Here is a 26,864-nt window from a genome sequence, read left to right as displayed (position 1 = left end):
GGTTATCCAGTCCAACCCCCTGCAATGCAGGAATCTTCTTGTGTTCTTATCTCTGCTCCACCCCAGAAGTAGCGGCAGAGGCAGCAGCTGAACCCGCCCCTGTCCTTCGCCCCACCGCCATTTCCTCTAAAGTCATGCTCTGCCCCATCCCCACCCCATTATCTCAATAGCAGAAGCTCCCAGCCATCGGCTGCAGTGACCCCATTTCCAAGCCCCGAGCTCAGGCTCCCATCTATTTTTATCCTCCGTTAACCGCTCACAGCGGTGGCTCCGCTGGTTAACGAAGCTGCGAGAGGCACGCTGGGCAGACGGCAGCGCTAATGAACACGAAGCGGAGGGGGAAAGCGAGGCTCCGAGAGGGAGCCGGACACCTCCCAGGGCGCTTGGTGCAGTCACTCGGGGGAAAGTGCCCGCGAGAGGAACCCAGGAGTCCTGGCTGTGCTCGCTTGCAGATTCGTCACTCAGCCGATTTGCACAATGAACCAGTTAAGAGAGATTAAGTCCACCCTGGATTGCATTTTTGTGATGCAGGCAACTAATGCCAAAATGTAATTCAAGAGATGAAACTTGGGCACAGGACGACATCATCCTCATCGTACCAGCATTACAAAACTCCAGCTGTTTTCTACTCAGACTTCACCAATACTTTATCAAGCCCTGACCAAGCCTTCACCTATGTCTTGGAAGGTGCAAGTTCCCCCAGTTAACAGAACCATATGCTGCAAAGTTTTGCTAAGATGTACCATCTCACACTGGGATGCGGGTGGCACTGTGTGGTTTAAACCACAGAGCCTAGGACTTGCCGATCAGAAGGTCGGCGGTTCGAATCCCTGCGACGGGGTGAGCTCCCGTTGCTCGGTCCCAGCTCCTGCCAACCTAGCAGTTTGAAAGTACGTTAAAGTGCAAGTAGATAAATAGGTACCGCTCCAGCGGGAAGGTAAACGACGTTTCCGTGCACTGCTCTGGTTTGCCAGAAGCGGCTTAATCATGCTGGCCATATGACCCGGAAGCTGTACGCTGGCTCCCTCTGCCAATAAAGCAAGATGAGCGCCGCAACCCCAGAGTCGGCCACAACTGGACCTAATGGTCAGGGGTCCCTTTACCTTTACCTTTTTACCATCTCACATTAGAAGTGAGGAATAGCATGTTTGAATGGTCTCTCATATAAATCGTCTTCTGCATATGCTGCCTCTTTTTCGGTGCCCTTTCGGACGCAGCAGCAGTAGGAGTGTTAATGGGCATGCGCTCTGCTTGGCGCAAGCTAAGAGGTGGCACGGGCAGGCTTGGATCGATATGTTGCTCTGTAGAGTGGAAGGAAAATGATATGTTTGAGGAAGCAGAGTTTCAGATGTGCTCTAGCAAGGCATGCCACTACAGCCCAGACCAGTGGTTCCCAATTGGGGGTCCGGGGGTCTGCAGAACACAGGCAGGAGGTCTGCGGCACCATCCCCTGCCAGTGACTCACTTATCTTGTTAATTGCACAGTGAAAGCCACAATAATGATCCAAGGATCACTAAGCCTCTGCTCGTGACCAGGGCCTGCTCGCTGGCAGGGGGGAAAACCTGTGAGTTTCTGGGTGGCAAGTGAGCTGGGATTGGGTACAAACATCTGATACAGTTTCTTTGGGCTCTTGCAGAGATAGAGATAAAGAGAGAGAGAGAGAGAGAGAGAGAGAGAGAGAGAGAGAGAGAGAGAGAGGGCGCTCCATGGGATGTGTTCACATGCTTACCAGTTTTTTTTTAAATTTAAGGGTTGCACTGCTGGTTGCAAATGCTGCAGGTTGCGAACGTGCCTCCCACACGGATCATGTTCGCAACCCAAGGTTCCACTGTAGAACCCTTGCAAGTTAGGGACACAATTGCCTTTTTTAGTCAGTTGTAGTGGAGCACTGGAGACAAGTTTTTCCTACTGTCTGGGGGTAGATAATTTCTGGAAATATTACAAATTTTATGGTCTGTTTGGTTTTTTTTGGGGGGGGTTACTATACCTAAGATCCTTTGCTTATTAGGGGCCACCCCACATTTTCTTCAAAAAATTGCTTTGCACAGACCATATAGAGTTATCAAAATTTTCAAAAGTAGGGAGCTTGTGGTTTGGCTTTTGAAAAATCGGGGGTCCTCAGTAATTAGCCACCGCATTTTTCGCTCTATAAGACGCACCAGACCATAAGACGCACCTAGTTTTTGGAGGAGGAAAACAAGAAAAAATATATTCTGAATCTCAGAAGCCAGAACAACAAGAGGGATTGCTGCGCAGTGAAAGCAGTGATCCCTCTTGCTGTTCTGGCTTCTGGGATAGCTGCGCAGCCTGCATTCACTCCATAAGACGCACACACACATTTCCCCTTACTTTTTAGGAGGGAAAAAGTGAGTCTTATAGAGCAAAAAATACGGTAATTGGGAACCACCTGGCTTAGACCTCAAGGAATCTCTCCCTTGTCCCAGTTTGCTTAGCTTTACACTTAACGTAAAATAAAATGAACCCAGTTTTCCCCTCATCGGCAGGCCTTCTCTTGGAAGCCCCCCTTGCTGTGTTGTCTGTTGGATTTGATGGAAATGTCCTTGGGGGAGAGACTGTTGCTCCGTGCTGCTATTAGTATTTCATAAACGTTCTACACTCCTTGATTGCAGGAAGAACCTCAAAGCAGTTTGGGGGGGGGAGAGATAAAGGAATAAAATGACCACTAAGAATTATTTACAACACTAGAAAACTGTAACTTACAGAAAGTTGAAACACTAAACAATGTCCATTAAACTTTAATTAGTTTAATGTTAAGTAAACGTCCAGTGCACTTCCAACGCCATAAATCTTATCTCAGCAGAGAATTTCATGCAGCGGTTGAAGAAGGCAGGAGAGTCAGTACCTTTCAATGAAGAATTCTGGCGCAAGCACTTTGGAACTCAGGAAAAAGCTTTATTTACAAAAGAAAAACCCTGGCGATAAAGCACACATGCTTTTATCTCCGGCATAAAGAAAACTTTACTCTAAACTTAACTCATATCAGCAAACACGCCCATGGCCACAAACTGAGTCTGCGAGTCAGGTCAAGGGGAAAAACACACGGGTGAACTGACTATTTCTACAAACTAACTCACATTCCTGGATGCTTAATGACTTCCAGCTGCTCAGTGATGAGAGCGACTTGTTACCTCTTAACCCTTTAGTACCAACAAACAAGTTGAAACTCACCTCGGCTTTCTAAGCACCTGTGTAGGCTTGTCTGAACAAGATTTATTTTCCAGCAGGGAGTTCCAAGGAGCAGTTCTTGCAAATGCAGAAAGGGTGTTATGTGGGACCTGTAAAAGTGCCAATTCCACCGAGTGAAGCAGTCTAGTGGGCTCATGTGGGAAGGATAATAATAATATTAATAATAATAATAATAATAATGGTTATTATTATTATTACTTAATGCATTTTTATCTCACCTTTCTCCCAAGTTGGGAATCAAGGTGGCTTGCGACATATTTATACATATATATATATATAATTTATAAAATACTGTTGTGGATTTGGGAGGGAAAGTTTAGATTTTGGCCTGAGTCCCTTCCAATTCTGAGGGTCATGTACTCTGTGAGGGTTAGACTCTATCAGCTTTATCACTACCCGAAGGAGTCTCAAAGCGGCTCACATTCTCCTTTCCCTTCCTCCCCCACAACAAACACTCTGTGAGGTGAGTGGGGCTGAGAGACTTCAGAGAAGTGTGACTGGCCCAAGGTCACCCAGCAGCTGCATGTGGAGGAGCGAGGAATCGAACCCGGTTCACCAGATTACGAGTCCACCGCTCTTAACCACTACACCACAGAGCAACTTCTCTATTCCAAACTTTAAAATGAAAAGCGTAATGCTGGTGGTCAACAAAAGAGGTTGAAAGACTGTCTCAAGGCAAATCTAAAAAAACTGTAGTATAAACACCGACAATTGGGAAACACTGGCCTGCGAGTGCTCCAACTGGAGAACAGCCTTGACCAAAGCTGGCAGTCATGGGCTTTGAAGACACTCGAACTCAGGACGCAAGGGAGAAACGTGCGAAGAGGAAGGCACGCTTGGCAAATCCACACCGTGATCAACTCCTGTCCGGAAACCAATGTCCCCACTGTGGAAGGACGTGTGGGTCCAGAATTGGCCTCCACAGTCACTTATGGACTCACTGTCAAAACCATGTTTATGGAAGACAATCGTACTCGGCTACGAGGGATTGAAGAAGAAGAAGAAGAAAAGAAGAAGAAGAAGACTATCAGAGGAGGTTACTGAACTGGTCAGGCATGCTTGTAAGGCAGTGACCTTAACTGGCCACTTTTCCTTATCAACATCCCAAAAGAATGGAATCAGTTGCAAGAGCCCCAACTAGGTGATGCCCCCCCCCCAGTCAAATGGGTGGGTTTTTCCTCCACCTGCCTCCCCTAGCTGCTAGTAGCCAGTATCCTGAGTGAGCAGGATAAAGGCTGGGAGCTGGAGGCACAGAGACCTGCTTGCTTTGTGCTGGATGCAACGCTGCAACTTAAAGAGAAGGAATATCTTTGGGGGCATTAATGCTGCGAGTCATTCATCTTGTGCTCAGATTGTAAACAGGTGTGAACAAAACCATATATCCTAAGGCTCTGCTGACCTTCGTTCCAAGAAAACTGAACTCTGGGCAGGTGCTGGAATTCCTGGAATCTCACGCTGTGAGAGATTGTGGTGGTGCGTAACAACACGAAGGCATAAAAGCCATAGTTAAAATACGCCGGAACTCATTTAGAACCAGCAAATAAAATATAGTTTGCCCTGGCAGCAGCATCTGCAGCTTGGTTTTCTGAACGGGGAGGTCTTAGCTTGCCTGCAGAAGGAAAGCAAAGAAGAAGCAGTCTAACCTCTCTTGGGAGGGAATTTCACAATATGGGAGCCACCACCGAAAAGGCTCTCTCTTGTGTCACCACCAGCCAAGCCTGGGACTGAGAGAAGGTGCTCACTCAAGGATTTTGTCACCTGGGAAGGTTTGTATAGGGAGATGGATATACGTTTACAGGACCCAGCATACAGTTATATGAAATCTCCAGTGGTAACGCAATGTTGCGAGAGCACGTCACTTGTAGGATTCCAAGGGGCTCCCACACAGCAAAACATCTATCTTAATTTTGGTTTCTCCTGGATTGAAGTTCTTCCTTTTTCCTTTTTTGCAGGAACCTTGGCAAATCAGGGCTTCGCGTTTCCTGTCTCGGCCTGGGTGAGTCCATGGGAGAAGGGGGACACTAGGAATGGCAGGGGGTTGCAATATGTCTGCTTTGGGGTAGTAATGCGGGGAGGGCAGTTTGTACGTGCTCAGAGGCACTCTTCACAAGCCCCAAGGCCATAATCTGCCAGAGCATTCCGTGACATCAGCAAGCCCCCCTTCAGATTATGCTGTGTCCAGTGGGCTCATTTGCTGAGATGGGGCTTTTCACAGCGGCTCTTGGGTAGAGCTAGGAGTGGCTGCGCCTGGCTGCGCCTATCCGTCTCAAGATCTTGATTTCTCCCCTTGCAGGTACTTGGGTAACATTTGGGTCGCAGATCTCAGATGAGGTAAGTCCGAGTCCCATGCCCCGTCTACCCTCCTCCCTTCTGGAGATTTTCCTGCCAGGCATTATTTGATGCTTATCTCCCTCTCTTGTTTTTTTTGAGATGGCGGAAAATGTGCTCACCATCGCTTACGAGAACGGGGTCAACCTCTTTGACACGGCCGAGGTCTATGCTTCTGGCAAGTATGTCTGGCTGTTCCGCCCTCGGCTCTTTGCAGGATTGCTGCCACTTTTCTGCCTGCGCCTCAAATAGCCCTGTGTGACAGGGAGAAATTCAACAGGAGAAGCTGCATTCCCACACCGGAGGAAGCTACGCCTTCTGAATTTCTGCCTGCCCCGCAGCTGGCAACCCTAGGCTGTGGCCATCTTTATTCTGAGCTGCATGACATGAACAAGTCTCTCTGGGGTTGGAAGGGGAATCATAGGGGTCTTGGCACTTGCATCCCCCCCCCAAGTCATTCTCAGTAGCTAATTTCACTAGAAGAAGGCCCTGAAACCCCAAATCTGGGAGCCAACCCATCTGATTTTTCGGCCCAGCCTTCCTAGGCAGCGGTAGAAGAGTGGTACTCTTCCCATGTTCAGAAGCCCTCTCACCTTTACTCTTCTCTGTGTGGCCTGTTCTAAGTTTGAGACCTGGCTTGATGGCTGCGGATAATGAAATACCCTGAGTGTGAAATCTTCCCCTTCCCTACGGATTACAGTAAACTCAGCCCTTGCTGTCCTGTGAGACTTCTGCCCGCCAGACATGTCCAAAGCAAAGAGCTGTCTCAAGGCTTTTCAGAATGCAGTAATTAAAGCCCCGTGACATGATTCTGTCAGGCTGAATTTGGGGGCTAGCTGGCTCTGAAGGAAGGCAAGTGGGGCGGGGATGCAACCTGCCACAGGGTGATGTAAAGTGATTGGGAGAGTGAGATCATTTGAATGGAGGATGCAGGTAGCGTCTCCTTGCGCCAGCAATAGCAGGGGCTTCCATAGATCAGGAATGTAGACAATTCAACAACAGCAATCCCCAGAGATGGCCAGAGCAAACAATGCAAAATATTGGGGAACGGGGAGAGAAATCTATGACATTTCATCAAATTTTGAAATGTAGTATATTCCATATCAGAGTTCCGCAGCTGTTACTATCTTAGTTGGCTGCAGTTACAACAACAAAAAGTATTGTGGCTACCTTAAAGATGAACAGATTTATTGCAGCATCAGCTTTCGTGAACTAGCAGAGGACATTGTCAGATGCAGCTAGCATGGCATGTTAAATTCATGTGCCATATTTATATGATGGATGGGATGCTAGCAGTGGGGGCCGAGTAGGATTGGCTCAGCTGCGTACAAAGCCCAGCATGGAAAATGTCTCGCCTCTCTAACTTTGCTGTGCTGATTTGATACCTGGAAAAGAAAAAGAGGACTATAGTCTCAGTTGAGCCCCAAACAAATATAATCAAATTTGTAGATATACCATCTAGTTCATGAATCCTGCACTGACATTTCCCTTGAAAGCTTTTTAAATAAAATCTATACACCAGTTGATTGTTGTTGTTTTAAAAAACAACAGCCCTCAAAGTGCTTTACAAATAGTATAAAACAATAAAATTATCAGTCAAAACAACCATTTAAAGCATTCGAATAATATACCATATTTTTTGCTCTATAAGACTCACTTTTTCCCTCCCAAAAAGTAAGGGGGAATGTGTGTGCGTCTTATGGAGCGAATGCAGGCTGCGCAGCTATCCCAGAAGCCAGAACAGCAAGAGGGATTGCTGCTTTCACTGCGCAGCGATCCCTCTTGCTGTTCTGGCTTCTGAGATTCAGAATATTTTTTTCTTGTTTCCCTCCTCCAAAAACTAGCTGCGTCTTCTGGTCTGGTGCATCTTATAGAGCGAAAAATACGGTAATCAGCAATAAACTAAAAACAAATTAAAACGTACACCAGCATTCCACATGTCTGAGTAGGCTTGTCTAAACAAAAAATACTTTTAGCAGGTGTTGAAAAGAGTACAGTGAAGGCATTTTTGCTCAGCAGCAAAATTGCCCTTGAGAAACTGAAATATTTTCCCAATAAAATATGGCAGTGAGAGTAAACAACTTCAAGGCCCATCAGTACAGAGCATCAAGCCAAAAAAACCCAAAAAAACCCTGTGCTTGACACTGATTGCATCTGAAGCTGTTCCTTTGCAGTTTGCTTGTGATCCTTATTGCTGGAAGGCGGAAAAAACAAAATAAATTCACCCTGCAAGGCAGAAACCATCTGCTGGCTTTGTGTCCATGTTGAAGGCCATTTTGTCAGTTGCTCTTTTCAGCTCTTTTGACTGTTTTTTTTTTGGGGGGGAGGGTTTCTTGTTTTAAGTCCCACCAGATGATTGGAAGTAGATATTAAAAGTCATTTATTGGAGGAATTTCTGAGGAGTCAACCAGATGTGTGTGTGTGTGTGTGTGTGTGTACTGTATATACACATATATACATATATATATATATATATATATACATAAAATTCTGTCTTCTTTTCTTATTCAGAGCAGAAAAAACATTGGGGAATATCTTGAAGAGCAAAGGATGGAGGTACACACACACATACGTTTACTACTTATTGATTTCCTAAAATGTATATACCATTTGATTGTAAACAAAAATTCAAATCAATTAATGAAAAGAGTTCACCAGTTGAAATGGAAACATAATGAACATTCTGTTATCTATATAACGGGATTTACACTCTTTGGAGAGCCAGGTGGCTTGTCTGTGGTTGATGATATTCAGTATTTGTAACTGTGTATATCTAAGAATCAATAAGATATGCTAATGAGAGAGAATTGACCAAATTATTGGTATAAGCAATTATGTAATAAATCATTCCAAAAAATTAAAATAGCAGTACACTAAAAACACACCAGCATTTGAGATATCTCAGTAGGTTTGTTTCAGCAGGTGCCAAAAAGAGTGCAGTGAATGTTCCTGCCTGATAATCAAGTGGCAGGGAGTTCCGAAGGGTGGGTGTTGCTGTACTAGAAGATAAATTTCTTACAAATGCAGAACATGTTTCACATGGCGCTTGGAACAGTGCCAGTCCCAAGGATTAAAGTGGTCAAGTGGGCACATTTGGCATGGCGGCCTCGTAGGTAAACTGGTCCCTCATTGTTTGGGGCTTTATATGCTAATATAGTAGGGACGCGGGTGGTGCTGTGGGTTAAACCACAGAGCCTAGAACTTGCCGATCAGAAGGTCGGTGGTTCAAATCCCCGCAACGGGGTGAGCTCCCGTTGCTCGGTCCCTGCTCCTGCCAACCTAGCAGTTGAAAAGCACGTCAAAGTGCAAGTAGATAAATAGGTATCGCTCCGGCGGGAAGGTAAACGGCGTTTCTGTGCGCTGCTCTGGTTTGCCAGAAGCAGCTTAGTCATGCTTGCCACATGACCTGGAAGCTGTACGCCGGCTCCCTCGGCCAGTAAAGCGAGATGAGCACCGCAACCCCAGAGTCGGTCACGACTGGACCTAATAGTCAGGGGCCCCTTTACCTTTATGCTAATATAGTAACACCTTGAACTTGGCCCAGTAGCGAATCGGCAGCCAGGGCAAATCTCTGAGCAGAGGCGCTGCATGCTGACAGGGTCTCACTCCTGCCGGCAATCGTGCTGCTGCATCCAGCACTAACTGCAGCTTCCGGATCAAGCGCGAGGGAAGCTCTACATAGAGAGCATTACAACAATCTGGTCTTGAAGTAGGCAGTGCAGGAACTATGCTGGCCGAGCTTTCCTGGTCCAGGAATAGTGATATCTTCTGTTGCAGTTTCACAGCTGCCCACCTGTCCGTCAATATCTTCTGCCTTCTTCCGGATTTGGCAAGCGGTGCTTTGGGTTGCCAACCGCTGCATCGCAGCTTCCTCACTAATTTCTTCTTCTTTTGTTTATAATTTTTATTAAGTTTTCTGTTTTACAATTTAAAATACGCATTTTACATCCTTAAGATATCAGTGACTCCCCTTCTTCTCTTTCCGTGGTTCATTTTACATATCGTAAATCTCTGCACATTTTACAAAAACTATACTATTCAGTATTTCGTTATTGCATCCATCAAAACTTGTTTCTGCTGTTGAATTTATCTTAATGCTGCCAGTGTTTTCAGCAGTTCACAATTATTTCCCATATATTTAATAAACGCTTTCCAATCTTCTTTAAACATATGTTCTTCTTGTTCTCACATTCTATATGTTAAGTCTGTGAGTTGTGCATATTCTGTCAACTTAAGTTGCTGTTCCTTTTTAGTTGGGACCTCTCTTGTTTTCCCTTTTTGGGCTAACAAAACACGGGCTGCAATTAGTGGCATACATAAATAATCTTTTTTGACACCTGGGAATTTCAGTCTGAATTATCCCCAACAGAAAGGACTCTGGTTTGGGGGAGGAGAAGTACTTTTAAACATTTTTTTCAATTCATTAGGGATCATTTCCTCACTAATTTCTCCTCTCTCTGCTCCACAGGCGTTCGAGCTACGTTGTCACCACCAAGATTTACTGGGGAGGCCAGTAAGTACTCAAGGGACCTAGTGAATCAATGGGGCGGGAAGGGGTTGTAGGGAAGGAATCTGTGTGTGAGAGTTGTGGGGTGCTGGTTGCAGGTGAAAAGGAAGCTGGCAGAATCCTAACCCTTCCTATAACCCCAGTTGGTGGAGCTGGGTGCTTGGTGTGGGGAGAACCACATATGCCCACCCAGAGCTCTGTTAAGGAAAAAATTCCAGGGTGAGAGACTGCTTCAGAGCCCAGCTCGTCAGGGTGCAAGTCCCACGTGGGTCCATGTGGTCAGTAAAAGAAGGAAGTTCCAGCCAAGTAATTTGGAGCAAAGCAAGCAGTCAGTAGACCATGATCTTTATTGTTGTACAACAGATCCCCACAGGAGTAAGAACCCCGAGCAGGGGGTGACATCCTCTTTTAAAACTTCCCTCTTTCCCCCAGAATACACTTCAAGAGGCATCATTGATACATCATCACTACATCGCTTTTGTTGTTGTTGTTTAGTCGTGTCCGCCTCTTCGTGACCCCCTGGACCAGAGCACGCCAGGCACTCCTGTCTTCCACTGCCTCCTGCAGTTTGGTCAAACTCATGCTGGTAGCTTTGAGAACACTGTCCCACCATCTCGTCCTCCGTCGTCCCCTTCTCCTTGTGCCCTCCATCTTTCCCAACATCAGGGTCTTTTCCAGGGAGTCTTCTCTTCTCATGAGGTGGCCAAAGTACTGGAGCCTCAGCTTCAGGATCTGTCCTTCCAGTGAGCACTCAGGGCTGATTTCCTTCAGAATGGAGAGGTTTGATCTTGCAGTCCATGGGACTCTCCAGAGTCTCCTCCAGCACCAGAATTCAAATGTCACAAATGGGGAGGGGTGTACAAGGGTTACACGAGTTCAACATTAGGTCACTTTATCAGACACCTTTCCCAACACTTCTAAAGTACCCATCACCCAAAGAACAATAAAACGCCCTCTGGCAGTTCCTTCATTGCAAGAAGCAAAGCTACAGGGAACCAGGCAGAGGGCCTTCTCGGTGGTGGCGTCCGCCTTGTGGAATGCCCTCCCATCAGATGTCAAGGAAATAAACAACTACCTGACATTTAGAAGACATCTGAAGGCAGCCTTGTTCAGGGAAGTTTTTAATGTGTGACATTTTAATGTATTTTTAATCTTTGTTGGAAGCCGCCCAGAGTGGCTGGAGAAACCCAGACAAATGGGAGGGGTACAAATAAATATTATTATTATTATTATTATTATTATTATTATTATTATTATTATTATTAAATGCATCCTCCCCCCCCCCATGTCATTTCCTTAACAGCTCCTTGGACAAAAACGTGGGATTTAGATGCAATAAATTAGTATAAAGAAGCAAACCTCAGTCTGCCTTCAACCCTCCCCTTGCCCTGTCCCTTTCTTGCCCTTCTTACCTGCAACCAACCAGGGTGGGCGACCTCGCCTGCCAGCTTCCTGCTCCTTGGTCTCAGTGATGCCTCCTATATAACACAGCAGTGGATGAAGATAAAAGCAAAATTAGAATAATTCCCTTCCACCTGTCATCATTGGGGCGATCACACAGGGTCCCCAAACATTTCACCATCTATTGATCCCTGTGTCACCACTTTATTTCTCGCTGCCACCACCCAGGCCCTACCTGGTACAATACTGAGTCCAGTCAGGGTTAAATTGGAACATAAACTTCTGTTTATTTATTGCAGTTTAACAAGCGTGTGGTTTCATAAACAGTATCGGTCAATTACAACCTAAAACTTCCGCTACCTGCTCTCACTCACTAAACCACCTCTCAGATATTTACTTGTCTTCCTAGCTCCTAACTGTTCCTGACTCAGCTTATTTCTCTACACTAACTCAACGTACCCACAGACTCTATCCCAATTCACTCCCACTCCACCCAATGAACTCCTCCCTTCGCCCCTCCCAGAGCTGGTTTTATAGTCCCCCTGACTCCACCCCCCTGGGTTCTGATTGGGTAACCTATTTAACTATTTCACCTCCAGCACTCTCGTATGTCAACGTCACAATCATCTCTGGCTTCTCCTCCCATTGACCTCTCTGCCTCCTGCCCCACCAAAGGGCAGCAGTGGGTAAATGGTAATGGCTTGCAGTGCTTCAGTTTTGTAGTATCGTAGAGTGGGAAGGGACATGACAGGGGGGCACACAACCTCTGCTTAAAAGACTCCAGGAAGGGAGAGTCCACTGCTTTCCACAGGAGTCCGTTTCGCTGTGAAACAGCTCTAAGCACCCCCAAAGCTCCTCCTAACGTTCAGGTTTTTGTTCTTATTTTCTTCCAAGGGCTGAGACGGAGAGAGGCCTGTCGCGGAAACACATCATTGAGGGTAAGGGGAGGAGCTGGGCTTGATATTTCAGGGTTGGGGGGGGGGATGGAAGGAAGTGACCACAATATGCTGGACGGCAAAAGCATTTGGCGGATTGAGGGATCTGGGAACTACCAGAGGGGTGGCAAAAGGGTACTAGGATTTGGAGGGGTTGAAGAAGATGAGATTTGGGGCGAATGGGAGTTGGGGATCCAGGGTTCTTTCCTGATGCCATTCTCAAGAGTTAGATCTCTGGGGTGCTTCTCAATTTCTGCTATTTTGAAGTGGGATTCTGGGTGCATAGTTAAAGTCAATTGGGAGGCCTTGTGCAAGGAATCCCACTTCCCCAAAGTTTGGACTTTTTTCCCCTTTTGCTATGGGGCAAATACTCCAGAAAGTGTGGGGTAGCCCTTGCTTTCACCTACATTCCCTGCGGACAAATGGGGCTGGATCCTCATTACATGACAGAAGACATTACCAAGGGTGGCTCTCAGGCTGACGGAGTCCACGATGTCTGGGCGAATGTTACCAGGATGCATGCGCAATAGGAAGCTTGCTTGGAAGAGCGCCTGGAGATCAGGAGATGTGCTTCTGGAGCTGGGGGCCCTTGCCTCTGGGGCAAGCTTTCATTCCGGGCTGGAGCAGGGCTTGGTGGGCGCTGCAGTGCCCAATCCCCAGAGGGCACCGGGTGGTCAAAGTTTGCTCTAAGCTCCAGCCTTTCTGGGGCTCCCTATGCCACCCCTGTCCTTACTCCTTGCTGCTGTTTCGCAGGGCTCAAAGGCTCTTTGCAGCGGCTTCAGCTGGAGTACGTCGACATTGTCTTTGCTAACCGGATGGACGCCAACAGCCCCATGGAAGGTGAGTGGCCCAACCTGCTTCAGAAGGGTCAGGATGAGGCACGGCTGTCTCCCCAGACACCTCCCCTTAGCAGATCCAGGGGAGGCCAACCCTCTCTCCTAGGCTTCTCAGCAGCTATCCCTTTACCTGTGACTGCCTGCCCTGCTTGACAGATACCCAGCAACGCTGCTGCCATAACTGAGAGACTCCCCTTCCTTGTCTTCTCTTGCTATCACCATCCCATTATTTGCATTTGCGCAATGCATTGTATGAACGTTAGCTCCCACAGGGATGATAACCTTTTGAGGAAGGTCGTTATTAAGCCCATTCTTCATGCAGTGGGGGGGGGGAGGACTGAGGCCAAGAGCAGACGGCTTGCCCAAGGGCAGGCAAAGAGCCCGCAGCAGATCCGCCCCCCCCCCAAAAAAATCCTGACCCTCTTGCTGCCAGGCACACACACACACACAGACAGACACCCTGTGCCCAATTCCAGCGGCATCTCATTGGTTCTCTCCTTCCCCCCCTGCAGAATGCGACCCGAACTTCCGATTGCTCTTGCTGGAAGGTACTGCAGACTGCCCCGATCTCCCACCTCACCCCACCCAAAAAACTCCACCCCAATTTGCTGCCCCGTCCACCCCAGATCCTGTGAGCTCCATACCTCTCTCAAGCGAGGAACAGGATGAAGGGTTATTCTAGCTTCAAAAAGTCATTCTGGCTAAAGGAAGCTGTTTTGTGAAAAGGTGTCGCGTTCCCCTTGGAACAGGGAACGCTGAGGGCCACGATCCCGCCCGGACTGTGATCTGAGGGCCACATGGGAGGGGGACAGATTCAAAAGTGGGTGGAGCGTTGGATGGAAAGGTCAGCTTGGCACCGTAGGGTCTGTCCGCCATCAACACAGACAAGAGTTAAACTCTGAGTTAAACACCCCAGGCAAGCAAAAACATCCAAGGAGGGTGATACGAAGTAGGATCAGTGAGGGGCGTAGCCTGGGAAGGCTCCCGGGGGCCACAGAGAGCCCTGCGAGGCTGCATTTGGTCTTCAGATCTGATGTTCACCACCCCAGGTTTAGAAGAACTCAAAGCTCATATGCATCAAAGAGTCTTTGCTCTGCGCGAGGCTTTAGGAAGGAGATTTTCCCAGCATGAAAGAGCTTTTTCTGCAGGATTTTCGCCTGCTGTTGCAGGCTCAGGGTTCAACGAGAGCGAGGAAGCTTGCAGTCTCATTCTTCAGCTCAAGCACACTGCGCAATCCTAGGCTAAGGTAGACTTAATACCTGGTGTAAGAGAGGAACTTACGTTCCTCACCTCGTGGAGGAGGCTGTGTGCGGAACACGTTGAGGTCTGTTTCGGATATACTGGGAGACTTTAGCTTGGGGGCTGCCACCAGAAATCTCAGAGATAGGGAAAATCAGAGCCTTGCACAAGATCTAATGGATACCGGGCAGGATCGAGCTATTGAGTCTCATCAGTGGAAACGCATGCAAGGACGTCTGCTTGTGAAATGGGGCTTGCCCCTCTCCCCTCATGTGCCCCCCACAATTGGCTCAGGGGGCGCAATCAGGTGCACCCCCAGAACAGGGTGCAGGGGGAAGAGAGGAGAGATAGGCCCACCCAGCCAGCTGAAAGGCTTGCAGACATTGCATATATATTTCATTGTATAGTGATTTATTTCCAAGCCAGGCTCTTGAGAGGTATGGCCAGCCCCAGCCTCCTTCCTGAAGCCCAGTACTCCTCTTTGCACCCCATAATGCCCTCCCCACTGCAACGGCCCTGTGCCCCAGATCCTTGTAAATCCTTACCCATATGCCTACCCAGAAGTAAGTCCCGCTGAGATCATTGGGGCTTGCTTTCAGGTATGGGGGCATAAGATTGCACCCTTTTGTTCCTGGGGTTAGAGGGGGGAACCTTCCGTGAATATCCCAGTCTCCATTCTGTAGAGACCTCACCGACTGTAGACCCAAGGATTGGGGTGCTGCCCCGAAAGTAGATGTGTGTCTTGTGTGCTCGCATGCTTTTGTGTTCTGCTGTAGAAAAATTCTGTGTGTGCCGCATTGCCAACTGATCAGAACAAAGCAACCTGCCTGTTCTTATGCCTTTAACAGCTACTTGATAGCTGCAAAAATCAGTAAGCGGAGCTTTTGTGAATGGAGAGGTGAATAGTTTGCCTGCTTAATACCTGCAAATCAAGCAACAATTAAAGGCGATTAAAGTTGACAATCCTGTTTTGTGTCCGTGTATATATGTATGTGTGTGTTTACTATAAATGCAGGAACTCAAGATGCCTTTGTGCTTCCTAATATCACATGAACCCACAATTGAACAAGCTTTGCAATATGGGAGAGGAGAGGGAAGGCAAAATTATTTTCACTATAGCATTTTGGGAACTTGCTTTGGAAAGATTTTTTTTTTTTAAGTCGTTTACCGGTAGATCAAACCAATTTGTTTCTGTGCTTTTAATGAAGTAGAGATGAATAACACAGGTATCTTTTCCCCCTAGAAAAGGATTCTAGGCAGCTTGTAATTCACTGATTTCATTGTGAAAATGTGATTAACAGGGGGAGCGCAAGATTGAGCGATCTTATGGGTGTGGTGCAGCTTTTTGGAGCAGTAACTGCTCAAATCCAGCTCCCCGCCTTTCTCTCTCCCTCCCGGTTGGGATTCCGTTCCCGCTGGAGGCGGAAAGAGTAACTGCCCTGGTTTACATTGGGCTCACCTTCCAAAGGTGACAGGCAAAAGGTCTTGGGGGCAATTTCTTCTCTCACGTCTCCTCTCTCACCCTCAGAAATTGTTCGTGCCATGACTTACGTGATCAACCAGGGGATGGCCATGTACTGGGGCACCTCTCGCTGGAGTGCAATGGAAATCATGGTAAATTCTGGCGTGGCGGAGAGGCGGGTGCAAACCGAACTGATGCATGTTTTCTCAGAAGCAGTGGCGTTGTGGTCCAGCGTTGTGAAGGGTTTGGGAGACCCGTTCCTAGGTCGCCTGCCTCCAGCATCTGAGAGCCATCCAATCAGCATGAAAGGGGAGCTCTTTGGCCACCGAGAAGGAGCCGACTCGCCCTTTGTGCTGATTGGAGCCAATCAGAGTGAAAGGAGGCGGGTCAGCCGCTGAGGACGGGCTCCCGGGGCCACTCTGGAGAAGGTGTGCAAGAAGATCACTGAGTTGTTTTGTATGATCCAAAGCTAAGCTTTTAGAAATACACTGAAAATACAAGGTGCCTCCGTCCCAAGAGGAGTCTGTGCTACTTCTGTTACGTACAACGGGACTTCAAGGCAGGCACAACTTAAGTTGCTCCAGCAGAAGATACTGGAGCGCTCGATACATTTGCCTGTGTACATGCACAGAAAACAGAAGATCTATGTGAAGATCTGCAATGATCTTTGCAATGCATCCCTAATTATCACTTACCGTATAAGGTGGTTGTATAATCATGGGGACGGGACGCGGGTGGCGCTGTGGGTTAAACCACAGAGCCTAGGACTTGCCGATCAGAAGGTCGGCGGTTCGAATCCCCGCGACGGGGTGAGCTCCCGTTGCTCGGTCCCTGCTCCTGCCAACCTAGTAGTTCGAAAGCATGTCAAAGTGCAAGTAGATAAATAGGTACCGCTCCGGCGGGAAGGTAAACGCCGTTTCCGTGCGCTGCTCTGGTTCGCCAAAAGCGGCTTAGTCATGCTGGCCACATGACCCGGAAGCTGAACGCCGGCTCCCTCGGCCAATAAAGCGAGATGAGCTCCGCAACCCCAGAGTCAGCCACGACTGGACCTAATGGTCAGGGATCCCTTTACCTTTACATAATCGGGGGTGGGGGCTGGCTGTGACTCTCCCGACAGGGACCCTGCACTTCTCAATCTGCCACCAGAAGCAAGTCCACCCTGTGAGACTGATTATTTTTGCCTCCCTCCCCTAAACCAGGAGGCGTATTCCGTGGCACGGCAGTTCAACCTCATCCCACCTGTGTGCGAACAGGCAGAGTACCACATGTTCCAGCGGGAAAAGGTGGAGACGCAGCTGCCAGAGCTCTACCACAAGATTGGTATGGAGGCAGGCGGGAGAGGGCTGGGCCGGGGAGCCCTTTTTAGCCCAGGGGCCACATTCCCTTCTGGGCAAGCTTCCGAGGGCCACGTGTCCCAGTGGTGGGCAGGGCCAGAGTTGAAAATGGAGCTGAGTGGCTAATCTAAATTTTCCCTTTGTTTTGCTCCCTATCTTCCCCAATAAAATGACTTTGGGCACAAACCAGCACAGTTTGGGGGGCATTCTGAGGGCTAGGCAGAGAGGCCTTGAGGTCTGTGTACAGGAGAAGGGATTATAGGGACCAATGGAGGCAAATTGCTGGGAGAGGCTGGGGTGACCAGGAACCAGAAGATACAGAGGGATCTGCAGATTGGATATGGAATATGAGGAATGTGTTTCTGGAGGAGCAGCAGGTAGAAGCAAGATGATCCCTTGGGAGTATAAGCCCAGATTCAGGGTACAATTCTGCGTGAGGCATATTGGAAGTTTACAGAGGGTGACCTTTGGAGCAGATAAGATTAATATGTTGAAATATACTCAGAGTCGCAAAGTGATTTCATGCTCTTTATTCAGCTCATAGTGGTGAGGAGGAATGAATCAAAGTCCCCTCAAAGTATCTGCTTTATATACATTATTTACACAATGGGCTGCACATGATTGGCTAATTCCGGAATTCTACTGTAAGCCAATCAGGTTGTGGATTCACTTCTATCTGGAGCATGATTGGGTGGTTCCTGCCAACCAATCATACTGCTGCATTGTTCTAGGACCAATCAGACTGCTGCATTCTGAATCCTATTGTTCTAGGACCAATCAGACTGCTGCCTTTTGGATCCTATTGTTCTAGGACCAATCAGACTGCTGCCTTTTGGATCCTATTGTTCTAGGACCAATCAGACTGCTGCAGTTTGGATCCTATTCAACTATGTGCACTTCTCTGCTGACTTTTCTCAGCATGGGATGGCGTTAAAAGACTTTTGCAATGAAAAGTAAACCGGGAAGTGCTGTGATTAAGATGACCTGTGGCTATTATTTCAGTGAATCTGTGTACAGTGATAGGAAGAGGTGGGGGGTGTAATTTGTTTCCCCCTTCTCTTTACCTGACCTGCTTTGTTTTCTTGCTAGGAGTTGGAGCCATCACCTGGTCCCCGCTGTCTTGTGGACTTATCACAGGGAAATATGAGGAGCGGGTGCCTGAAAACTGCCGTGCCGCCATGAAGGTACTGTCTCCTTTGCTTTTGCTGAGGCCTTCCACCTCCCAACTTCAGCTGAACCTCGCACTGTCAACATCACACACAGCCCTTAAATCAGGGGAGACAGGCCTGTGGAGACCTCCAGATGCTGCTGGACTACAACTCCCATCATCCCTGACTGCTGACCATTCTGCCGGTTCTGATGGGAGTTGTAGTCCAACAACGTCTGGAGGACATCAGGTTAATGACAACCAGTTCGGAACTCACAGCTCACAAGCCTTGATCCTGACTGCCCTACAACTGTAGTTGTTTACTGGGCCCACAAGACCTGCTTGGTCCTCTCTCTTCACTGTTACTTTCAAACACTGGGAATACAGAAGTCCTGGGGCTCAGATTACGCACACTGGCAATGCTCCAAGAAACCAAACACTTCCCTTCTTCATCCCAAACATAAATCAATTTGTTGCTGACGTCTCAGTGATACTTGAAACTATCCTCACCAAAACACAAGGGCCTCCTCCAGACCTCCTCCTTATTGTGCATTCATGATTGTTTGGGTTCATGATGCTATCAGGGTGGTTACACAAACTCCTGTTTCCAAGACTGTTCGTGCCTACAAAGGTTTCGGAGCAGGAATACTGCTGATATCCTGTAGCTTCTTATACCACAAATGTTTCAGGGCAGGGGATGGGGGTGTTGGCCTACTTTTTTTTAATTGGGAAAACATTGCAGGACAACTAATAAAGTGCAATGATGCTTCAATGATCCATTATGAACCCACCCCTAAGGCACTATTCTTATGTCAGTGACACCTGCTGCAAAATTACCTGCCCCCCAAAAAAAATCAATCTGGAGGGGTCCTAAATCCTTTGCTGGCTGCTCAGCACATCCCTAAGGGCTGCTTTGCAGGTTCACAACCTCCATCCTTGCCTGCCGGTGGCTCACCGCCATGCTGTGTGTTAGCTATGATTCCTGCTGGGGGTTGGACTGGATGACCCTTTAGGTCCCTCCCGAGACGACAGTTCTATGATTCTGTGCCTCTGCGCCTGTTTCCTTTGCTCCTCGCACCCTCCAGGGGTACCACTGGCTGAAGGAGAAATTGCAGAGTGAAGATGGGAAGAAGCAGCAGGCCAAAGTGAAGGAACTCCACCCGATCGCAGAGCGCCTGGGATGCACAGTGGCGCAGCTGGCCATTGGTGAGGGAGGAGCGGAGCGTCTGTGTTGGTCAGGGCAGGCCTCAGAACCAGCTGCCCATCTGGGGCAGGTTGCATTCCAGATCCTGCCTCAGAGGTGGGAAAGTTACGCAGCTCTGGGGTGGGAGAGATTCCCTTTCCTGAAAACTTGGAGAGCCACCGACTGTCGTTGCAGACAACCCTCCCCCAACCTGAGGCCTTCCAGATGTTTTGTACTACAGTCTGGGGGCTGTAGTCTGAAACATCTGGAAAGCCCCAGGTTGCAGGAAGTTGGTGTGGACAACACCAAGCTAGGTGGACCCCTGTGGCATGCCTCAGCATAAGGCAGCTACATTTGTTAGCCATAGAGCTAAAAGGAGATGTGCTACTTAGGCCAAAGGTGGCAATGTGAGCTCTTCAGATTCAGCAGCTAAGAGAAGTAGGTTAGAAATCAGGAGGTGGTTTCCAGCTACAAGAGGCGTGTGACATCCTGGAATAACCTCTCTTGAAAAGTTACGGGAGAAAAGAAGATGCCTTTGCCGAAGAGCAATGTAGAACCCTGCTGCACAATTGGCTTCCTGGTGCTTCAGCCATGGCCCACGGGAGTAGAGAAGGTCGCCCTCATATTTTGTCTGTTCCCCAATTTAGAGGACTTGAATGTGGAGCATCCGCAATGCAGCAGCTGAAACTGGGAGCTTATGCAGGCGCTGGAGACGCCCTTCTTCCCTAGCTCTCAGCCAGGCTACTCTCAAGTAGCCACACGTGCAGTTAAGTCAGGCACTTTGGCAGTGGCCCTGAATCTCGTGTCTAGTTTGCCACCTCTTCTACTCCTGTGGCCCTGGGGGAGATCAGGGTGGTCCGAGAGCCAGGCAGGCAGCTGGTGAGGAGACCTCTAGTCCTGGGGCAGAGATGGCCGGACCCTGTAGCTCTTCAGGGTCTTGCTGCCCTTCCGAGGTTGGTTCCAGGGCTGGGCAGAGCTGAGCCCTGACACTCAGCAATCCCAGGAGGTTCTGTCTTAGCCAGGACCAGTGTGCATGAAGATGGGCCTAATTCAAGTTTATCCTGGGTAGGTTTTAGCAGCCAGGATTGTGCCCAAACTCCACCCAGATTCCTCTGCAGTTAAGTTGTTGGGTGGGCAAGCAGCTCTTTGCTCCCCGCCCGCCTCTTCCCCGGCCCTTTTGTTTTCTTCCAGGGTTGCAAGTTTTTAGACGGCTCTCCTTATTTGATTTCTCTTGTCTCCTCTTAACCTCAGCCTGGTGCCTCCGCTCTGAAGGCGTCAGCTCTGTCCTTCTTGGGGTCTCCAGCACCGAACAGCTCATTGAGAACTTGGGGTCCATCCAGGTAAGGAGAAGAAACAAGGGTGCAAAGTCTGGCATAAAGGATGCCAAACCTTCCCCAGTCTGTGCGCATTTATATCTTGTCCTGCTCCTGAAGCATCATGAGAACATGAACAAATATTCATCCAGGCCAGGAGGGGGGAACCTTTTTCAGACCAAGGGCCACATTGCCTTCTGGGCAAGCTTCCGAGGGCCACCTGTCCCTGTGGTGGGCAGGACCAGGAGCAAAAGGCAGAGGGTAGAGCAATGGATGCAGATTTCGCCTCTGTACACTCGCCTTCATTATACACCTTTAGGCGCCGGATGAAAATGTTCCTCTGCAACCAGGCCTTTGGCTGATTGGCATCCAGTGCCCTTTTAAATGAGTTGTGGAAGGGGGGGGTTATTGGTTTATTAGTTTTCTTGTTTTTCTTATGCATCTTACATTTTTTATATTGTATTTTTATGTTGCAGAACACCCTGAGATCTATGGATGCAGGGTGGTATACAAATTTTAATATTAATAATAAATAATAATAATAATAATAATAATAGTTTTTGCATACACTCACACACGCGTCTCTGTCCTATATCTAGGGAAGTATGAGGCAGGCACTATCAAGAATTCAAGGACACACCCCAAAAAAAAGAAAGAGCGAGTGCAGAGCAGGTCTGGTAGAGGTGTGGCTGGGGAGAATCCAGGGGGCCAGATAGAGAAGTCTGGAGGGCCACATCTCTCTCTCACACACCCCACCAAGACCTGAGGTTCTTCAGCCCTTATCTGGTTGTATTTTAAATCATTGTGACCTGCTCTGAGATCTTAGGGTGAAGGGGGGGGTAATAAAATAAAACCTCATCCTGGGTTTTTGGAGGCATCCATAGAGCCATCCTGCCTAATAGCCATTGATAGACCTCTTCTCCGTCACGAATTCCTCTCCTCTCCTCTTAAAAACAATCTAAGCACAGTGGTTATACCATGTCCGCTGTTCATTGAGCGATTGCCGTCCCACACACTTCCCAGCATATTTTCTTGCCAGTTTCCTTACCGCAAAAAGCCTGTGGTTTCTTGTTTGGGTGAGTTTAATGGTGCGTTTTTAACTGCACAGCCCAAATTTGCGGGTTTATGATCGAATCCCACCCACAAAGTAGCCACTGAAAGTGGAAATGGCACTGAAGTGGCATTGAAAGAGGAAGAAAATAATTACTTCTAGATTTTCTCCACATCATGCATACCAGCTTGGTGGCTTTACAATTTCCATTTCAAATTTTAAAAAAGAAACGTGGCGACAGGTAGATGGGGAGCAGGAACAACTATATATAATAGAGAAAAGTGATCATGAGGGGAAATGGACATTTATTTACTTTTTTTACAACTCTCAAAGAAAAAAGTGGTGATTAAAAGGGGGATGGAAAGAAAAGCCAGGGCACTAGAGAGGGTTGCACAGAGAGGAAAACTGGGACACCCTGCAGCTCTTTTTAAAATCCAGGTTTCCCCTGGCCTTTGACAGACATATGAGCCAGCTTATTGAATTGCTGGCCCACTCTATTTCCCTATTTATTTTGAAAGCTTACATCCCTCCTCATTTTCAAAAGAACTTCAAGGTAGCTAGCGGAATAAAATCACAGCGATAATTTTAAACAACCTGGCATGGGACTCGGCTACATTGGCAAAGAAAAAACGCTTTATATGGCTTGTCTATGTATTCTAACGCTCTGACACCAGATGGTGCTGTGGAGTTCCGTTTTTGCTAACCCGATTTCTCATACAAAGTTTGCAACGTATTTTAACTGCCACTATGGCGGAAGCCCTTCCTCCTCAGTCATGCCGCCCCTCTCTTTCTCTCCCCGCAGGTTCTGACTCAGCTGACGCCCCAGGTCGTCCAGGAAATTGATGCGCTCCTGGGCAACAAGCCCAATGCAAAAAAAGAGTCCCGGGCGTAGGGACACATTGGCGCCCGGGACGTTGCACGCTGTTGTCCCAAAGGACTGCATTGCCTCCTGCTCCTCCTCTGGGGGGCTCCTGGCCCCACCTACCTACCCCTCCCTGCCCCACATGCTCTCCCACCAGCTGCCGCCTCTCAACTTGGCGGGGGTGGGCAAGGAGGAGCCGCTTTGCGCATGAGAACCAAATAACCGTATACTTCCACGGCGGGCGAAGTGGGAGGGCGCCGGCGGGTTAGCGCCTGCCCCCCGCAGCCGCCTGCTTAGATTACAGTACAAATAATAAGGCATGAGCAACCCAGCTATGGGATCGGCGGGTAAGAGGCACCGCCTCCCGCTAGCGCCGGAACTGCCGGCCGCTTTGCCTCTCTCTTTCCCATATCAGTGCGCCTGGTTTTTAAACATGGGGCGGGCACAGCGCAACGAGGCAAAATGGGGGGAGTGGGGAAAACAAGCACACAGCTGGTGTATGATAACAATTGAGCATCCTTAGTGCATATTTACCCCCGCCGACCAAAGTCCCGTGTAGCGTTATGAATCACTCCATTTACTTTACTTTTCTCCTCAGCATTTTGTGCTTTCGTTGGGGGGCACCCCACCAGCATCATTTGCGGGTTTTATGATGTTTTGAGGGACCGCAGAGGAGCCATCTTGGGCACGACCCAGTGGGAAGTCCTCTCGGCTAAAGGAATGGGAGCTGCGCATGAGCAGGAGGGGCGCCATTTTGGATTTCCTGCCTCAGGCACCAAAATGTCTTAGGCCGGCCTTGTGTGAAGGCCCCAGTGAGGACATAGCTCAGATAGCCCCTGTCTCTGGTGGGGATATTGGGAAGGGACAGACCCCTTCACTCCATTTCTTCAAAATTAACCTTTCTAGTGTCCTTTTTCGGATACAAATATCAGCTTTCTTCCCCTACCCATCTTTTATTTCCACTCACCCTCACCACCACCCCCCCAAAAAAACCCCACGTAAATTATTATCTTGCCTCTCCAACATGTTAATGGAGAAATCTGAGGGCTCCCTTGGACAAAAAAACAAGGACACCAGCTAGGAATACCAGAGCAAAACAGCAGCCAGTAGGCTTGGTCTTTATTGAAGACTGTCGCGACAGGACTCCCACCTGCCTCAAGGTGGAACAAGATGGAAGCCCCGAACAAAAGAGAACCCAACTTTTATTAGCTCCTAATCCCCATGTTACACCCCCCCAAACTACATCACTCATACATCGCGGTTACATCATGAAAGGGGAGGTCTGGTGGCAGTAATCTGAGCATCCTGGACCCTGCCCCATGGTTCCCCTTGCCCTCCACCAAACACCCCATCAAGTGAAACAAAAGAGATATTTACATTTCCCTGCTTCCCAGCCAAGTTAATCCCACCCTTTTGTCTTCATCTGGGTTTGTTATTTCTGGAATGGCTACCTGTCTGGCACTCAGGTATCAGGATGCCAGGGATTATCACTCAGGCAGAGGGGCTGCTGAGGAGCTGAGCTCCCTGTTAGGCAGTACATAGATACATTTATCAGTGAATTCTTACATTTGGTATTGTGCAGCAAAGGCCCTTTGAATAGATAGGAAGAAACCGTGATGAAGTGTTTTGTGGGGACAAATCACCAAAGTCACAAAAGTGATTGTGCTGATTTTGGTAGTGGCGTCCATGTGCATGATATCTGCTGGAGGGGCGACCCCCCCCCAACCTATACATAAATTCCTGCAACGAACACAACCTCCTCCCTTCACCGTCTTTCCATTCCTAAACATTTAAGGTTTATCCCCCAGGGAAAATAAAACAAATCCCACATTTTGAGGACAGTGGGGCTAGGACTTTTTGAAAGACAAATTTGTCCGTCAGTTCATGTGCTTAACTTGGCCTAGTCATGGATTATTTTTTTCCCCCACTGAGGGAGTGGGGAAAGGGAAGAAGGTTTATGCAGTGCAAAATCGTTGCCAGAACCTGTTTCCCCTTCCCCACCGAGTGGAGACTGGAGAGCAGTCATCTCCATGGCAGGATTACGTTCCTCCATTTGGGGGGGCTAAGTGGCCCAAAATTCATGGTTGTCCGGCGGATCAGCCCTTTGGGCAAGCAAAAGCCATTTTGCCCACAAGCTCCACTCAGCTTCTCCGATGTTCCTCAAATGTATCTCCCCCCACCTCCTGCCCCAAAGCGTAATTTGTAATGTCTTTATTTGGTTTCATCTAATCCTTCATCTAATTTGCAGCTATTCTCCTCACAGAATGCCATTACAAATTCCCCCCTGTTACTTTTGGCAGGAAAGCAAAACTGGCTCCCTTCCTGCTCCTCGGGAGCAGCAGAAGCAGATGGCTGAGAAGAGAGAGAGAGAGAAAAGACATTTCTCTCTCCTTCCCCCTCAGTTTCCCTCTGTGGTTTTTCATTTTGCCATGAATTTCCTCCCCAGAGGCTGACACCACCGAACCTTCTCGTTTTGTTGCGGAGGTGGAGGCTGCCTTATCACTTTGGTTCTGACTTAATCTCTCTTTCTCTTTTTTTGCATTTCATTTTTTAAAACAGAATTCCATATTCACCCTCCTCTAGGGAAAGAGCCATCTCTTCTTAAAGCAATAATATATTGAAAAAAAGCGTCCTCAGGGTCAAAGGGTCACCTTGGGGCAGTGGGGAGAGAGGAAGGCTAGCAACCGAGTCCCCCCCGAATCCCCTTGCTCCCGGGGAGCCCTGTGGCACCCTTTTTTTTGCACAACTCATTGCTTTGAATCTGCTGCGCTTCCAGGGCAGGGCCGCTGTGGCACCTGTCCCCCTCGCACTGGCTGCAAAATTATACGATGCTGTATATATATATATATATACATATATTTTCTCTGTCGAGAATGAGTCTGCTTCGAGTTTTACTCTAGAGTAGCACTTCTGTCGCTTCCAGGAGTCTCTGCAGGGGGTTGGGGTGGGTCTGCAGGTCAGAACCGAGGCTGCTTGGGATTTCTAAGATGGCACCCACGCACACCCCTCTCGGTTCCTCAGATCATTCCTGAGCTTTATTTATTGCATTGTTTCCACGAGGGATAGCTCAGCTGGTAGAGCGCGAGACTCTTAATCTCAGGGTCCCGGGTTCGGGTCCCACGTTGAGCGAAAGATTCCTGCACTGCGTGGGGTTAGACTAGATGACCCTCGTGCTCCCAACTCTCCAATTCTATTATTTATGTCATACCTGTTTTTCTTCAGGGAGCTCAAGGTGGTTTATGTGGGTCTCCTCCCCTTCCTCATTTAATCCCCACAACAATGGAGGTTAGGCTGAGAGAAGGCAGCCCAAGATCAACACCCTATAATCTTCATGACCGAGTGGGAATTTGAAACCTGGTCTCCCAGGTCCAAGTCTTTAACCACTATGTCACACTACAATCTTTAGAGGCTTTGAACATACGTTGTTATATATTTGTTTATACCCTGCCTTTTACTCCGACAGGGACTCGAGGCAGCTTACAGATAAAATAAGAACAGCTAAAAACATGGGGGGGGGGGTTAAATTTAAAAAATTAATAGGAAACATTAATATACCCGTATTTTTCGCTCTATAAGACACACCAGACCACAAGACGCACCTAGTTTTTGGAGGAGGAAAGCAAGAAAAAAATATTCTGAATCTCAGAAGCCAGAACAGCAAGAGGGATCGCTGCGCAGTGAAAGCAGCAATCCCTCTTGCTGTTCTGGCTTCTGGGATAGCTGCGCAGCCTGCATTCGCTCCATAAGACACACACGCATTTCCCCTTACTTTTTAGGAGGGAAAAAGTGAGTTTTATAGAGGAAAAAATGCGGTAATTAAATAAATGTATAATCTTTACATCGGTGGGTTCTCCTTCACTGGAGGTTTTTAAACAAGAGGTTGGATTGCTGACAGTCAGAGACTCTTTAGCTGTGGTTCTTGCATTTTAGGGGCTCGGACTGGATGACCCTGGGGTTCCCTTTCCAACCCTACAATTCTTAAGGTTTTTAAGATTCTATCTGTTTGTAGCCCAAATTTGTACCCCACAAAAGCTCAGGGCGAGGAATCTGTTTATAAA

The 26,864-nt window shown here is 48.2% G+C and overlaps 1 protein-coding gene across 6 annotated transcripts in view; it reads left to right on the top strand.

Annotated features, from left to right (window-relative positions):
* Positions 1–23,783, top strand: part of KCNAB3 (potassium voltage-gated channel subfamily A regulatory beta subunit 3) — a 53,767-nt gene extending 29,984 nt beyond the window's left edge. For 2 of the 6 annotated variants that reach the window (XM_083581041.1, XM_083581037.1), the window contains exons 2-14: positions 5,161–5,204; positions 5,502–5,539; positions 5,639–5,718; positions 8,048–8,092; positions 10,005–10,049; positions 12,339–12,382; positions 13,133–13,219; positions 13,728–13,763; positions 15,983–16,068; positions 17,116–17,236; positions 18,340–18,434; positions 19,483–19,603; positions 20,832–22,730. In XM_083581041.1, the coding sequence (XP_083437167.1) occupies positions 5,639–5,718; positions 8,048–8,092; positions 10,005–10,049; positions 12,339–12,382; positions 13,133–13,219; positions 13,728–13,763; positions 15,983–16,068; positions 17,116–17,236; positions 18,340–18,434; positions 19,483–19,603; positions 20,832–21,223 (1,152 nt within the window). In that variant the 5' untranslated portion in view covers positions 5,161–5,204; positions 5,502–5,539 and the 3' untranslated portion in view covers positions 21,224–22,730. The other 4 variants (XM_083581039.1, XM_083581042.1, XM_083581040.1 and 1 more) reach the window with 4 other exon arrangements.
* The last annotated feature ends 3,081 nt before the right edge of the window (positions 23,784–26,864 follow it).

The sequence above is a fragment of the Podarcis filfolensis genome, assembly GCF_964270895.1.
Source record: "Podarcis filfolensis genome assembly, chromosome: 13".
Classification (NCBI taxonomy): Eukaryota; Metazoa; Chordata; class Lepidosauria; order Squamata; family Lacertidae; genus Podarcis; species Podarcis filfolensis.
The sequence above is the reverse complement of the archived record's forward strand: the minus strand, read 5'-3'. Positions and strand labels throughout refer to the sequence as shown.